Consider the following 16,954-nt stretch of genomic DNA (forward strand, 5'->3'; position numbering starts at 1 on the left):
AACTGCAGGCAAGAGGAAAAGGGGGCTTTCTGATACAGATAAGGTATTCCAATCCTATACCGTTTTTGGTTTCCTTTCCTTTAGGGAAACTACTGTATCTGGTTAGCCTACTATACTAATCACACCACTCACTTTTCCCACTGCCTTATAAGGCACTCTGTACAATTTAATTGCTTAGTTCTGGGAGGGCCTACACTACAGTCAAGAGCCTTAGCATAACTCAGTTTGCCCGCTACACCCCTCACCCCTGGAACATGTGTAAAAGTGCCCATAGTTTTTCAGATGAAAGGCACATACTTGTGTTTTCTGCTGAGTTTTCTGTTGAGCTGTGGGGGACATAGAAGCATTCACATTGTGACCCCTGTCAGGTAATACTTGGTAAGACCTGCAAATTCTGCTAACACTCTGACCATGATTTTGACTATGGAGCTAAGACAGCAGCAGTAGTTCTGTGGCTGGAGGAGCAGTGCAGTTGCATTCCTATGCTCCTGAACAGTTTTTCTGAAACACCACTTGCAACCCCAGCTCTACCTGCCCTCTTTCCTGAGCACCCCCTTACTCTAAATATTGCTTCACTTGCTGCTGAATTTGTTGCTGGCAATAACAGGTGATGATGGGAATCTGTGGTGAGAGGTAAGGGATGGCAGCAGCGGTGGCAGAAGGGAAGCTCAGCAGCCCTGAGTACAAAGCAGGGAGGGCTGGGATGGTGGCAGGTGACTCAGTGGTGGCAGTAACAGTGACAATGGTGGGATAAGCAGCCATCTTCAGACCCAGCTGCCTTATACTTAAAGGTTGCCCATCCCTGACCTAAACCACGATATTGTTTCCATTCCATTCTCAAGCTCTGTGCAATCTTCAGCCTTAGTCCTGTGAAAGTATTTTTGAGTAGGGGCAAGGATGTACAGAGGCACAGCCAATAGATGGATATGTATTTACTGGTTATGCCTAGCCCCAATATAAAGCACCTGCACTGGTCTCATTTCTACTAATTCTCAGCAGCCTGAGAGAAGGAGTCTCTGCCTCTGGCCCCTGCTCCCAGTCCCTATTCATGACCACTTTTATGCGAGTTTTACACAAAAAAGATTCACAGTTAGTGCTTTGGGCTGTTTGTCTCTGGGATCACATATTAGATCTAACCACACATTATTGCTGGTGTAGGGGAAGCTTGATCCTGGGCCTTTGCTGAAAGAGACCACAAGGGCCACATGGAGCCAGGACCAAGAGTCCCAGCAACTGACAGGACTCCTGGTTCTAGTTGTGTGAGGTGCAGCTGGGGCTGAGAGCCCCGTGTGGGCCAGGGGTTTCACCAGTTAATTGTGTGATACCTGTAATGCGTAGAGGGGGCCTAATTGCCACAGTGGTTAATCACGTGGAGAAATCTTTCCAGCTAGGAATGAATGAACCCACAAGCAATCCCAAAATACGCTGCACCATTTCACAAGATAATATTTGCAGTATTGTTGCAGGGGATTCTGGGGGTCAGGAATGTTTTGCTGTTGCAAAGACCAGCTAGCTTCTCCCTGCCAAGAGTCATATTTGGCTCGAAACAAAATAACCTAGCGTAGACCAGCAGACACAACACCACTGGGGTGGGCGGGGACAGCTCTGGGGGCGGGGCCTCAGCTGCGCACCCCGGCCGTGACGCTACCGCTGCGCATGCGCGCTGGGCCGGGAGGGCGGCCGGAAGCATGGAGGTGGGCGCACGTGTGTCGGCGCTGTCTGTCTATCGCTCCGTGGCCGGAGCGGGGCCGGGGCTGGAGCGGCGCGGGCTGCCGCTGTCCCCGCGGAGCCGCCGGGTGAGGAAGCGGCTGAAGCAGAGCAGGAGAGCGGGGGCCGGGAGCTGTCCTGCCCCGCCGCCGCAGCCCGGAGCGCCCGGCCCCAGCCCGGAGGCCGCCGGGGGGAAGCTGGGGAGGAGGTCCGTGCCCGCGTTGCAAGGCCAGGGGTCCGAGGTGAAGGAGACCCGCCCAGTTCCGGCGCCCCGCGCTGCAGCAGCAGGAGGGAGGAGCCCCGAGTTGCAGGCCGTGCTGCGGGAGCTGGGCGAGGTGGCGCACAGCAGGCAGCGTGGAGCCCGGCTGTTCCAATGGATGCTGGCCCCGGTGTCCCCGCAGCACTTCTTGGAGCAGAGCTGGGAGAAGCAGCCCCTCCTGATCCAGCGGCACCAGCCCAGCTACTACCAGGGGCTCTTCTCCACAGCAGAGCTGGATGACATCTTGCGAGGCGGCCGCGTGCGCTTCGGGCTCCACCTGGACGTGACCAGCTATGTGGCCGGAGTCCGGGAGACCCACAACCCTGTGGGCCGGGCACTGCCAGCCGCTGTGTGGGACTTCTATTGCCGCGGCTGCTCCCTGCGGCTGCTAAACCCGCAGGCCTTCTCTGCCACTGTCTGGCACTTCCTCTCCATCCTCCAGGAGCAGTTCGGGAGCATGGTGGGTGCCAATGTGTACCTGACGCCCCCTGGCACGCAGGGCTTCGCACCCCACTATGACGACATCGAAGCCTTTGTGCTCCAGTTGGAAGGGAAGAAGCACTGGCGTGTCTACGCCCCGCGCAGTGAGGCTGAGGTTTTGCCCCAGTTCTCGAGCCCCAACTTTGCTCAGTCGGAAATTGGGGAACCTGTTCTGGAGACCGTCCTTGAAGCTGGCGACCTGCTGTACTTTCCACGTGGGTTTATCCATCAAGGGGACTGCCTGCCTGATGCACACTCACTCCACATAACAGTATCCTCCTACCAAAGGAACTCCTGGGGAGACCTACTTGAGAAACTCCTCCCAGCTGCCTTGCAGATGGCCATAGAGGAAGATGTGGAGTACAGGCAAGGGCTCCCTTTAGACTACCTGGAATACACAGGGGTCCAGAACTCAGACATGGTTGATTCTCGCCGACATGCCTTTATGGAAAAGGTGCAAAGTTTGATGAAGAAGCTGGTGGATTATGCACCAATCGATGCCGCAGTGGATCAGAAAGCTAAGTCGTTTCTTCATGATTGTCTTCCTCCAGTGCTAACAGAAAGTGAAAGGATGCTGAGTGTACATGGGCTTCCAGCCAGATGGGAAGATGGAGGTGCCCTTGATGTTGATATACCAATAAAAAAAGAGACTCAGGTACGGCTGCTCCATCATGGTGTCCTTAGATTGTGTAATGATGAAAACAGCGTGGTGCTGTATTACACAACAGAAAACTCAAGAGTGTACCATGAGGAGGAGCTCAAGTACTTGCAGATAGATCCTGAGTTCACAGATGGCATCGAATTTCTGCTTACTTCCTATCCAAAGTATGTCACTGTGAACACCCTTCCATGTAACTCTGTGGATGAAAAGGTTTCCTTGGCCACATTTTTGTTTGAGAAAGGCTTGTTGATTACCAAGAAACCTCTAGTATCTGTGTAGCTGTTTGTATTATGAGCAAAATAAACGCAGATTGATTTGGAAAGAAATAAACCTGTTTTGTTCCTACCTTGCACATACTGGTAAACCTGAATTGGGGGTCCAGATCTTAGAAGTCATTGTGGTAGAAGAATAGCTTTCTCCTGGGTAGAAAGAGAAAACATTTTCTAAAGAATAAGTACACAAGAAGCAGGTATCTAGCATGTCCACTGTGGCATGGACTTAAATGTTATCACAGCTGCTGTAATTATTCCCTAATACTCTCTGCAAGCTAGTTTGCACATTCCTTTGACATACGTGAGACAGAATAAGGTCTACCAGTTCATACTTTGACATGGTTTGGAGTAATCTGCATTAAGACTACCAGAGGCATTTTTTGCTGTATGAAGAGGCATTAATAATCAATTTGAATGCTGTACTGCAGCTCTGGCTATTTGGGCCATCTATATGGGCATTTGATAACGATGTGCAGTAGAGCATATATCTAAACAATTGTTCACTCAGATCAATAAATCACAGATTCATAAAGGACTTAATTATGTGAGGTGTCAATGGCTTTTGAGTCATTAAAAAGTTAAATACTGTCATAAACATGGCCCTCGATTTACACAAATGAGTAATTTGTATTAAAGCTTTGTGTTTGTTTCCTGGTTTGAAAGTAAATATATATTTATTGGCATAGTTGGATGTCGTGAGATTCCCAAAGAATGCCTTGTGCAGCTTTTACATTGGTGGAATAGCTTCAAGGCACACTAAACTGATTTTAAGCTACATAGTTTTGAATGTAGTTACATTAAAGATAGCTCTGTTCAGGCAGCATTCAAACGAAGCTCTTCAGTAGTTTGTAAAATATATGAAAATTAAATTATGGATGCAGATTGCTTTACCATGTTACACAGTTATGAATGATTTAGCACTAAAAACCTGTAGAGCAAGTTCATGATGGGAAAGGGGGAGAGAATGTATCACGGGGCACATCTACGTTTGCGTATTAATGTGATGCCGTTAACTCCAGTGCATATCGTGCCAGAGTTTATTGCTCCCAGACGCTGCATTTTCCATGTGCGCCTGGGACTGCAGCACACTGAGCTGTGTCAGAGCAACCCCAGCTGGCAGGAGATCCAGGGAGTCGGCCTACCAGCTTGGGGCTGCTCTGACCTGGCTCAACATGCTGCAGAGGGGCTGGCTGGGGCACAAGGGTGCTTCAGTGTGGGGCTAGCCAGTAGGCAGCCCCTGTACTGAAACCCCTTCGTGCCTCTGCCAGTTACATCAGCATCTACACATGCATTGCTGCAGAGTAAAAAAAACTCTGCAATAGCATAGTACTTGTATTTAGAAGTACTATCCCACTGCAGAGTTAGTTAGTTTCTTGTGTTCTAATAGGGCTGCATATGTAGATGCAGAGACATTTACTGCAGAGCTAATTAGTCTGTTCCATAGTAAATGTCTCATGTAGATGTACCCAGGGAGTTCAAAGGAGGTATTAACTAACATATCAAGAAGCTCTGTGGGTGGGGAACTATTTCACAGATCCCTTCTTGTTAGGAGAAGAAAACCTACATCTTTCTCCTCTAGGTGTAAGTTGCACTAACCTAATTTAAAACACACTAGGTGACACAGGAACAGTTTTTACCTATGTTGCAAAAGATCTATGCTACTTAGTAGATACAAGCTTATAACCTTACAGAGAAATGGGTATTTCCAGATATTGCTATGTAAGAAGTAAAACGATGCTGTTAGATTTTTGTTTTTGTAGTTTCAATCTGCCTTTCCATGAGAAACGGCTCATGATTCTAAGCAGGAGTACTTAGTATCTCAAGCTCTTTTATAGGCATGCCAATTCCTTTTTCCATAATTCATATAAAACTATTTCCTATCAGCCATAGGACTCAGGACCCCAGCCCAGTTTTTCCCATGGTAATTCAAAGCACCACTTCTGGGCAACTTATTAACTCTGTTTGGCAAACATGTGGGTCCTTAGTTATGTGATGTACAAGTGATGGCCACTTCTGTGTGTGATCTGCTAGTGCACTGCTTTACAGGAAGTTAGAGTAGAAAAGCATGCCAAATTCTGCCACTGGTACAAGCTCCATAGTAGACTTTGTGCCAGTAGAGAATTGGACCTAGTGGCACTCTGCTCCATCATGCCTTTCCATCCATGTCAAAGATACGCAACAGTCATTCCTTAACTGAAGTAAGGTGGGAAAGGCAGTTAGTGTTGAAGATAGGGTAGATTCCCTGCCAGCTATTTCCAGATGGCTTGAGGATTTTTTGTACTGCTTGGCCTTGGCAGACTAGAGAATTTGGTCCTTGGGAATCTTAGCTAGTAAAGTAAAGCTTTATATACACACCCTGTCCATTCCTTGGATAACTTGCAGTGTTGGTGTGGTGCATGTTGAATGACACAGCTTCGTTTCACTAATAACGAAGGCCTATGGGGATGGTCCCAAAAACAAATCCTATCTAAGCCCATATGCAGGGATTACCAATGGAAGTGGATTCAAGGGCAGCCCTCAGGTTTTCCAGTATATCCTTGTAGTCAGAGCTATGCTCCTCTGCATGATAGATTCGATCGGCTTTCTGCCACAGATGGTCTATAATCTCTTCAAGTTTCAGCAGTTTCTGGGTCACCAATGCCTTTTGGCTGAGGCTGGAAATCTGGATCAAAAACATACACATGCGGGACAGATGTAAAAAATCATTACATTTCTAATTGGAAAATTCTACTTCATGGAACTCTAGGCAGACAAATATCAGTAATTTTTTTTTTACCTTCAATTGTTATAGCAGAAAGGCAAGTAAGCACATGTTGCAGTTGGGCTGTTAAACCTAGTAATTAAACCCTGCTGCCAGCTCCTTGTGAAGCAATACAGTGAATAGATCAACCCACCCTGCCCATAAGCCCCTGGCACTGTCATCTAGCCCTGTGTGATAGATTAGGCGTGTAGGGCCTTATTCTGGTATGCTAGGACAACAGAGGGCCTGATCTGGTCCACAGAGAGCCCTCTGCTATTCACCTAACCAATGGGGTCAAAACTGTGAAAACATCTGATCTATTGCATCAGGATTTTGGTGGGACTGTCACCACCTTTTCATCATGCATAAGTAAATTCTTAGAAATTAATTAAATGTTGTGGGGTGGAGGTAGTTAAAATAACCTCTACAAGGCAAATGCAAAAGAAGATACAATTTACTTTCTTCTCCATTGGGGAAAAAAAAAGCTCTTGTGTATTCGCAAGAGCCTTATCTAAAGCTCTGTGTATCCTTCATAAAACTAGATGAAAATTCTGCAGAAAGGCCTTCTCCCTTTGTTGCAGCAGATGAAAATATCTGCACGTCTCAAGTCAATAAAATGACCAATAACTCTGTTCAGTTATCATTATTTGTTAGTTTAGTATTAATTTCTGTTTTTAACTTGATCCTTAAACTTTCAATGTGTGCTAACTGCACTGATAAAACACAGCTGCCTTTTAGAAACTGGAAGGGGAACTACGTGCTTTTGTTCCTGGATGTGGGACAACCCAAGTTTTTAACATTAATGGAACTGTAGAGATGGTTAGAGATTGCAGATAAGATACTGGAACTTGTGCAGTAACATCCAGTCAGGCTGTAATACTATCCATATTGGGTGCATCTACACATGCATTAATGCACTTTTCCTAATGCACATTTAGTACCTCCAATGTGAGGTACTAAATAAATGCACGTTTGGCTGCCCTAATGCGCAGCAGCGAAAGCACGCTTTTTTTTAGTGATGCTTAATATGCAGTAGCCTATCTTACTGTGCAGTAGCGTATTAGCAGAGTTTTTTATGTGATGCTTTAATGCTCAGTAAAATAGGCTACTGTACATTAAAGCACACGTGTAGCTGCACCCACTGAGTAGAAACTTTATTTCCCAAGTAATCCTACTCATGCTGTAAGGTGAATAGGGTACCCTGGGATGATGTTTGAAAGGTTTTATTTGCAACGATGAAGGTGGAAAATAGAAAAACAAAGGTCCAGATTCTAGCAGAATCTACTGGAAAAAATAAAATAATGCTGTACCACTATGTAATATACATGGCTCTTAATACAGCCTGGTTTACATACAACTGGGAGAGAGAGACGTTAAGTATTTTCCACTTTTAAAAAGAGAAAAATTAAACTTTTTTGTACTTGGTCCTTTCTACTGAAACTGGCTAAAATGGGAGAGCATGGATCATAATGTGCACAGTGTGTGTACAGGGCATGTGGGATGTACAGGCAGTTGAAATTCCTCTGTAGTGCTGCCTTCTCACTGAATGTCTTTCTTTCCCTTTTTTTTTTTTTTTTAAATGTTCAGGCTTCAGGCAGCACCATTAAGCTCCATGCAGGTCTGCAGTAAGATACACAACAGAAAAGGACAAATGCAGTGATGCTACATTGAAGGAATCAGAACTCAGGGTAGAGGTGATAACTTTTATTAGACCAACTAGATTTTTGCAAAAAAAAAAAAAAAAAAAAAAATTATTGCAAGCTTTCAGGTACAAACACCCTTCATCAGGCATAGGAGAAAAGATTGTAAAAGTTTTCCTATGTAGAACTTTTACAATCTTTTCTCCTATGCCTGATGAAAAAGCCCGGCAGGAAAAATTATGCTGAGGGGAAACCAGCACGGGTTCGTAGCAGGTAGATCATGCCTGACTAATCTAGTCTCTTTTTATGACCAGGTTACAAAACACCTGGATGCAGGAGTAGGGGTTGATGTTGTTTACTTAGACTTCAGGAAGGCCTTTGATACGGTATCCCACTCCATACTGGTGAACAAGTTAAGAGGCTGTGACTTGGATGACTACACAGTCTGGTGGGTGGCGAATTGGCTAGAGGGTCATACCTAGAGAGTCGTAGTGGATGGGTTGGTATCGAACTGGAAGGGTGTTGGCAGTGGGGTCCTGCAGGGCTCAGTCCTTGGACCGATACTCTTCAATGTCTTCATCAGCGACTTGGACGAGGGAGTGAAGCATACTCTGTCCAAGTTTGCAGATGACACAAAACTGTGGGGGGAAGCGGACATGCCAGAGGGCAGGGAACAACTACAAGCAGACCTGGACAGGTTGGACATATGGGCAGAAAACAACAGAATGCAATTCAACAGGGAGAAATGCAAAGTGCTGCACCTAGGGAGAAAAAATGTCCAGCATACCTACTGCCTAGGAAATGACCTGCTGGGTGGCACGGAGGTGGAAAGGGGTCTTGGAGTCCTAGTGGACTCCAAGATGAACATGAATCGTCAGTGTGACGAAGTCATCAGAAAAGCTAATGGCACTTTATCGTGCATCAGCAGACGCATGACGAACAGAACCAAGGAGATGATACTTCCCCTCTATTGGGCGCTGATCAGACCGCAGTTGGAATACTGTGTGCAATTTTGGGCGCCGCACTTCAAGAAGGATGTGGATAACCTGGAGAGGGTCCAGAGAAGGGCCACACGTATGGTTAAGGGCTTGCAGGCTAAGCCCTATGAGGAGAGACTAGGGTACCTGGACCTCTTCAGCCCCCACAAGAGAAGGTTGAGAGGCGACCTTGTGGCTGCCTATAAGTTCATCATGGGGGCACAGAAGGGAATTGGTGAGGCTTTACTCACCAAGGCGTCCTGGGGGTTAAGAAATAATGGCCATAAGCTAGCAGAGAGCAGATTTAGACAGGACATTAGGAAGAACTTCTTCACAGTTAGAGTAGCCAAGGTCTGGAATGGGCTCCCAAGGGAGGTGGTGCTCTCCCCTACCCTAGGGGTCTTCAAGAGGAGGTTAGATAGGCATCTAGCTGGGGTCATCTAAACCCAGCACTCTTTCCTGCCTATGCAGGGGGTCGGACTCGATGATCTATTGAGCTCCCTTCCAACCCTAACATCTATGAATCTATGAAGGGTGTTTGTGCCCAAAGGCTTGCAATTAAAGATTTTTTTTTGCAAAAATCTAGTTGGTCTTATAAAAGAGATCACCTCTACCACGAGTTCTGATTCCTTTTGCCTCTAGACCAACATGGCTACAACCTGGATACATGATGCTATGTTGAGACTCTGACCGATATACACTTGAGGCTATCTCCATTCCATGTTCTCTCTGAATAACCCTATCTTCCTGTCTTCTGATATGTATCCACTAGCTGGGACAATTCTAATAGCAGTGTGTCGCATAGGGATGTAGAGAGGGAAGTAGCAGAGATGCTCAGAAGGAGATCACTTGCCTCCTAACCCCTTATCAATAAGTGGGAATTTTATTCCTGTCCTTTAATCAAGAGTTCAGACCAAATTTCATCTGTGAGCAGAGCCCTGTATCTCATCACCTCATTCTTGATTTTCTCAACTGTTTTCTGATCCTCCTTATGTTGAAAGTTGAGAGCCTTCATAGCTCGATTCATTTCCCTAAATAGAAGTGATAAGAAGATTTATTACATATACATGGCAGAATATCAAAAAATAACTATGAGGAGAAATTAAGTTACTGTTCTATCAGGACACAAGCCAAGTTTCTTCCAATCTGTGCTGAATTTTCTCATTAGCCTCTTGTGTGTGAAATCGAGGTAAGAGGTTATGAGTAGTGTAAGGGGCTGAAAGACAGAATGTTCTTTCCATACTGGCATGGATGAGTCCATCACCAGATTTTGCCTTGAGAGTACAGAATTATAGAGGAGTAGCAGATGTGGTGGGGTTCTAGGAGGGTATCAGGGAAGTATGATTATCACATTAAACTTTTTAGGTGCTGGCATATTACCCATATTTCATTCAGTACACACATTTAAGGACAATGTTCTTCCCCTGAAGTTATTTCTGAAGAAGTGTCACAACACACTACGTTGCTGGAATGCAGGCTTTCCACTGAGAAGCAAAACTGATAGGTTGACTGGTCCTAAGGCCCTGGTCTTAGGTACAGATGTTATCTGTTACAGGGTTATCACTTCTTGGCCTCTTGTGGGTTAAGATCAAGCTTAACTATTGAAGTCAGTGGAGCTGCTAGTTTGATCTTATCTACATGCACACACACACAATCAGAATTGGGACCTTAGTCTTGAAAGATCTCATATTACTTTTTATCAAGAGAAAGGTGTAACGACTAAAATTTTAATTAAGGCATGAGTTCTCAATGTTTATCCATAATATAGATCAGAATTTAGTAGTGTTTCCTGGATCTCTTGCTTCACATTTGAGAATCCATGATATGTCTGTGGCATCTATGATAATTGCTTACAAGGAAAAAAAATCAATATTGGAAAGGTACTTGGGTATTGTGGCAGGGCACAGTGTGTGCCTGCCACTTTAAGGGCCTGGAGCTGGCAGCTGCCAGGTGCCTGATGAGGGTCACCTTTTTGGATCTGGGGCTGTCCATATAAACAGGGGAGTTCTGCTGCTGGAGGCCAGGCAACAACACTGCCTGGCCAGAGGACTGCTGGTATCACCTGGAGGTGAGGGAGGAGCTGTCGGGGATGGTCAGGAGGCTCCTGGTCCTGGGCATAACCGAAAACTGCACCCTGCCGGGAGTGGGTGGCCTGGTGGGGCTCCCAGTGGCGCGGGAGCCCCCAGGAAATGCCAGGCCAGTTACCACCTTGGTGAAAGGTGGGTTGGGGCGCCTTAACCCCTAGCCCCCACAACCAGGTGGGTTACCCCTTGTTGGGAGGGCCCGGAGGGTGGACCCTCGGAGAGAACGAATAAGGGCCATAGACTCAGGCTTGTCTGAGCTTCCCCCGACTGGTCCAAGCTGGGGCCAGGACTGGAAGGGTCAAAGGGCTGGGGGCCCACCACAAGGAATGCCCAAGAGCTGCATGCCTGGGGTCCCAACTGGCCTGGAGGTGGGCCAGCGCTAGAGAGCCGAAGGTCCCAGTGGGGGGGATCACACCCAAAGGGGGATTAGTTCAGGGAGCTATGGTGCCCGGTATGATGGTGGAAGAGACCACCTGAGGGGAGGAATCCAGGTGGGGTTCAACAGTCGGATTCTGGGGCCCAGTGTGGGGGCCGGTGATGAGGAGAACTATAGATGCCACCTGTGAGGTTTGGGTTGCAGTGTAGGGGAGGAATGGAGCTGCAGATAGCGCCCCCCTGGCATTGGGGCATGAAATGGGCATCCTGCCGCTTATTAACATCTAATTAACTAATTAACAAAAAGGCATGGCAGGAGAAAAGGCGGGCGGTTAGCCCAGGAACAGGTGGGTGGGCCACGGTTAGATCAGCCTCGAGCAGGCCCCCATTACAGGTATCTTTAGCTTTCTTTAATGCTCGCAATGAGCACCATTTTGCCAGCCAGTTTTTTTCCTTTCCATTGTCTATTAGCAACCGTACTATGAACCACAGTTTAACACTCATAGAATTAGAGCATTTATATTTCATTTCACTTGTGAAATTATGGTAAAACGGAGACGTCTGACTGATCCTCCCTATGTAAGTTAAGACATCCAACTTCAGGTCTAGAGCAGTCTAGACAACCTAAGTGAGACAAGAGACAGCGATGGGGCCCACAGAAGCACCTCCTGACTGTAGAGGTCTTGGCAGAGATGAGAATTTTGTAAAGTGGGTGCAGGGGGTTGAATAATGATGTGGCAGAAGAACATCTACACTTCCTTCCATCTACCTCTGCAATCCCAAGTGATGAACTTTAGGAACTTGGAAAGGTAGGCTTTGGAGTCTGTGGGGGAGGTTTAATTGAGGTGTGTGTAGGATAAAAATTGACTTGGGGAGCATCCTCCAAGTCACTTATTGCACAATCTCTGCTATATTGTAAGTATGCAGCATTCATGAGACTGTGCAGTGTGCTGCTTGGTTTTCAAATGCGGTGTCTGCTAAAAGGAACAGGAAGAGAGAGAAGCTTTCTTTAGCCAGAGCATGTACATTGACTCACTCTCTGACCATCTCATTTGGCTCCAGAATCACCCTCTCCAATAAGGTGGCCTGAACACTTTCATCCTGTAAGTGGAGGGTGACAATGGCACGACAGGCCTCCTTTCGTACTCCTGGCTTCTCCTCATAGTGAACAGCCCAAAGAAGAAGACGTTTCAGCTGCGGGCTAACATGGCCTATTTGGCCCAATGCTGCCAAAGATAGAAAAAATAAATGATGTTGATGATTTTCCATCTGATGATTTTCCTTGCTAGGAGCTGGGTGGGAGCATTAACTCAGGTGCTTATTTCTGTGTATTAGGTTTCTAAAGGACTTAATGTTTGTAGAATCTTAGAAAATACAGTGTTTACCTGCAGGGTCAGAAGAGGTCTTCAGCAGATAGTTGTGTTACTATTGCAAAAAATGGTAAACAAGTAATGTGCTCTGGGCCAATTGTGAAGTGCTGCCTAGGAGAGGAAGAGGGGACCTCAGTAGCAGATGGTAATGGTTTATATTCTGAGGCATGAAATTTGATTACATCCTTCTTAGCCTGCACAGCTATAATTATTTACTGGTCATAACCTTACCCCATCCTTTTCAGCAATCCATCACTTGATTTGTTTACATTGTGGAGGAAAAAAATTCACAGGACAATTATGATTCTGAAAGTGACATTTAAAAAAAAATATTTGAAATGCAGCACTTCTTGATTTCACTGAGTGACTATGTTGGGTAGCAAGCTTTAAGAGATGCACTTTTTAATAATCACGGTGTGGAAAATACTAAGGCTGCAGCAATACAGGAAAACAAAAAATATATATAAAATTGAAGAATCCTGTTATGGTGACTTGTAAACATTTCAGTTTGATACAGAGAATAGATTGAAAGGCTAAGCATTCACACTACATCTAATGCACCTATAACAGTATAGCTGTGTTATGCATCCTTTAGACAGGAAGGATGGACTAGGAGCATAGGCGATGCAAAAGTGCTAACAGTGGAGGGGCTGCCACTGCCTCTTCACTGCTGCTGCCACCAGGGGGGCCCCTGCTGCCAGGCATTGCCAAGGTAATAAGTTTTTTTTTTAATTTCCTTCCCATTCTCTGTCTACTGTTCTATTTTATTCCTTCATTTCTTCTCCCCCCACCTACTCAACATTCTCTCTCTTACTGTTTCAGTTAGATTTGTGGAAAAGCTGAATTCAAGACATGCTTTACACTTCATCTGAAGGCCATGAGATTACTGATTATTTTACTCTCCTCCAGCAGTACCCTCTCAAGTCTTGTTCCAGTCACTCATAAATCCTTACAGATGATTGTTTTGTAATTCCTGAGAAGCATAGCTGAGGTAGATTCAATTAGATACCTTGGACAGCTCCCAAGCAGGCCTTTAAGATATACCAAAGGTTCTGTATCTGATCAAATATTCTATGAAAAGCCATGGAGTTGGCAGGGGACAAGACTGAAAATTAGCATAAGCTTTTACAAGATTTATGCTGCACCCTTCAAATTATACATGGATTACAAAATCCAAATGATGAATTAATTAATTTACTATCTTGGATTTTAGACACTTGTATAGGTTGCCCATACTTGCTACACTGGATTCTGGCATTTAAAACTGATAACTGAAGAATTTATAGCATGGTAGGGATTGTTTCTCTTGCTGGACTGCAGTGGCTTTGGGTACCATGCTGTCCTATTTCCAACAAAAACTCCATCAGAAAAGGTTTTTTTTCCTGGTGTGGAATTTAGACAAATGGTCTTATTTAAAATGTTAACAGTCAGTCCTTGTAGGACACACAGAATAGCAAAGTTTCAGAATACATGTCCCTTGTTAGATTTCTTACTCTGTTTGAAGGACACTGGTATAATGTTACTATTAGATTTACTCTGTTCATGGGTGTCATGTCTAGCATTAAAATTTATTTTTAAAACTTATTTTTGGAATTCAAAATGTATTTTCTTTTAAAAACCTAGTAAATGATTAAAATCCTCATGAAGAACAGTCTTTTAAGGAAATGGCTTTTTAGCAACAAATTCTGCAGTACCTTTGATGGCAAAGGCCTTGATTTTCCAGTGAGGGTCAGTCTGCATTGTCTTCAAAAGGCATTTAAGGACCTGAGACAGAAGAGTACCACTGTTAATGGTATTCTTATCATGATTTATTATACATATAGGATCATACATACATATGATGCTGTATAGGATGCAACCTGCAACACACACTGAACAGATTCCTCCCCTAAAGAGTTTAAAGGCTAACAGAACATGTGAAAACAATAGAGGACAGAATTCACACAGGGTAGAGCATGGACATTATACTTGGAATGCTTCAGGAAAAAGATGGGTTTCTGAAGGTTTTTGACCAGGAATTGGAGCGAGGAAGCTTGCTTTGCAGCCCATTAGTTGGAATATTGTCCTGGTGTGTGTAAGGTGATATGGGAGTAGCTAGAAGGGGAAGTTAAGAAAGCAGGAGATGGTAATTGGAGACAAGAGGATTTGTTTTGTAGAGAATCATCAGATTTGTGATCAGAAGGGTTGAGAGGAGCAATATGCTATTGGTATAACCTCTACAGGAAGTCCTTGACTCCTGGCAAAGAACACATGCCCTTTCAGGACAGGGACTGATTCCTTCTCAATTCAGAACCTGCCTGGGTAGTGCCAGAACTACTGGCCTTGATGACCACTTTATTTATTTATTTATTTTGCTTGCCACAGAAATTCACAGAATCTTTGACTTGACAATGCAGACATATAGTCTGCAAAAGTTCTTTTTTCTTCAGGGTTCTGTTCTGGTTCCAACTAGGAAGAGATGAGATGACTGCAAACTTAGGAGCAATTATTCCAAATGTCAACTAAACTTTCTGTAAGCTACCTCAACATTTCATAGTTGTTTGGTCTCCAGGTGAAAGTCTAAGGATGTATATATGCAGTGAGCAAAGACAGTTCTTGACTGAGTCAGTTTGTTCCACTGTCCCCTTTACCCATATTTGTATACCTGTTTGCAGTATCTCAACATGCCCTGCCATTTGAGACATCATTATTTTTAATTCTGTATGGAAAGAAATATCCACAAGCTACAATTACTCAGCTCTGTATCACCAGCATCCTCAAGACATTCCTCCTTCTAACGAGCAAAAATAAAATAAAAGAAGCATAAGCTGCTTTCACTTTGCACTCAGGAACAGTATAAAGGGTTTTTGCCACTCACAGTCTCATCTTTGATCCTAAGGGCTCCAGCTGTAAGGCAAGCTTCCCGCCGCACTGCAACAAAGTCATTGGAGAAGCACTGGAGAAAGCCAGGGAGTAGCTTAGCTGTCATGAACCGTAGCCAACCAATCAAAGAGAGAGCTTCGACCTTTGTCCGGCAATCTCCCCTTTTCAGCTTCACCCTGAGAGCACAGATACACACTTAATGAGTGACTGTTAGAGCTGGTGTGCATGCCTCAGAAAGATGCACACAAAAATGACTCCTGATTTTCCACCAACTCCCTTTACATATATGGCTACATATTCTTTATAGGCCACATCCTTTTTATGAACTGGAAACTAACAATGAGGGATGCACATAAACAGCTCCACAAAATTCACCCAAACCCTTATTTTTCTTCAGCTGCTGATCCATAAATTCTCTGGGTATGTACAGCTGTCCAGTTGCTGTGCTTAGAGTTTCCAGGACATTCTTAGCACTGTAAAAATATCTGAAGCGAGAACTGCTCTCATTATCCTAGCACCCCCAGGCATTCCCAGCATCTCTTGAACAGTCCTGGGGAGCCTCAGGGACATCAGAAATTAGTGCCATCATTTGAGCAGCCCCAGAGTGCCAAGAGCTGCTCAACATAAAACAGTGGGAATCGGTACTCAAGGAGTCATGGTAGCAAGGTCTTCACAAGGCTCCCTGGTGGGTTCCCAGGGAGTGAGTCACTCTCTCTCCCTTCCTCCCTCCTCTTTGGGAGAGGGGAGGGAGAGTGGAAGACTGTGGGATACTGAGACTCCTAGGGAACCCCATCATGCTATTAGGGGTATGTGAAGCGGGCCCTATTCAATTTGGATTCGGATTCGGCCTGAATCGGGGACAGTGATTCAATTCGTTGATTAGGATCACTGTCCCTGATTTGATTCAGCAGAATCTGAATCTGAAGATTTGATGCTGATTCGGTGAATCAGCTATTTGGACATAGACATAGCTTTAAATGTTTTTTCTACATACCTTGAGGTACCACCACGGCTTGTGAATCCTGTGATGCTGGGGCACATGGAGCATCCCACAGGAGTGCAGGGGGACCCTCCACATGCTTGGCAGCAAACCCTGGGTCTGCCAGGGAGCGTGCATGCCCCCCTCCCCCCCCCAGTGATCAGCTGTGGGGAGCCTGGGTTTCCCCCCAGACCCAGGAGGCACCAGTTGCTGAGCTGGGGGGGAGGATAGGGGGGCAGCATGCTCCCTGGCAGACCTGGAAGTGGACCAGAAATGCTTCTGGTCCACTTCCGGGTCTGCTGCCAAATGTGCTGGGAAACCCCCTGTGCTTCTATGGGCCACTCCATACACCCCAGCATCTCAGCATTCATGAGCCGCCTGCAACCTTGAGATGTGTAGAAAAAAGAATTAGAGTTGTGTCTATGTCTGAATTGCTGAATCTTTCCGAATCTCTCCAAATTGGAGGGTTCCAATTCGATTCAAACAGATTAAAGGGTCCTCTGACTTTATTTGGATTCAGAGATTCGGCCACTGAATCGGGCTGAATC

At 45.4% G+C, this 16,954-nt stretch overlaps 2 protein-coding genes across 6 annotated transcripts in view; one reads left to right on the forward strand and one right to left on the reverse strand.

Moving 5' to 3' along the window:
- HEATR4 (HEAT repeat containing 4) overlaps positions 1-16,954 on the reverse strand; it is a 57,811-nt gene that overhangs the window by 8,644 nt on the left and 32,213 nt on the right. For 3 of the 5 annotated variants that reach the window (XM_019496519.2, XM_059722931.1, XM_059722929.1), the window contains 6 exons: positions 15,423-15,603; positions 14,260-14,329; positions 12,232-12,421; positions 9,689-9,767; positions 5,870-6,041; positions 3,454-3,526 (listed from right to left, as the gene is read on the reverse strand). In XM_019496519.2, the coding sequence (XP_019352064.1) occupies positions 3,454-3,526; positions 5,870-6,041; positions 9,689-9,767; positions 12,232-12,421; positions 14,260-14,329; positions 15,423-15,603 (765 nt within the window). Of the gene's footprint in view, positions 1-3,453; positions 3,527-5,869; positions 6,042-9,688; positions 9,768-12,231; positions 12,422-14,259; positions 14,330-15,422; positions 15,604-16,954 lie in introns of those variants that run through there. The other 2 variants (XM_059722930.1, XM_059722932.1) reach the window with 2 other exon arrangements.
- RIOX1 (ribosomal oxygenase 1) lies at positions 1,653-3,437 on the forward strand. Its single transcript, XM_006272563.3, has one exon. It carries the CDS (start codon positions 1,689-1,691, stop codon positions 3,384-3,386), a length of 1,698 nt encoding a protein of 565 aa, XP_006272625.1. The 5' UTR covers positions 1,653-1,688; the 3' UTR covers positions 3,387-3,437.

This window comes from Alligator mississippiensis, chromosome 2, assembly GCF_030867095.1.
Source record: "Alligator mississippiensis isolate rAllMis1 chromosome 2, rAllMis1, whole genome shotgun sequence".
NCBI classification, from domain to species: Eukaryota; Metazoa; Chordata; order Crocodylia; family Alligatoridae; genus Alligator; species Alligator mississippiensis.

What these genes read in the sequence shown, in the direction of transcription:
- RIOX1 (XM_006272563.3), top strand. Translation starts at nt 1,689, where the DNA reads ATGGAGGTGGGCGCACGTGTGTCGGCGCTGTCTGTCTATCGCTCCGTG.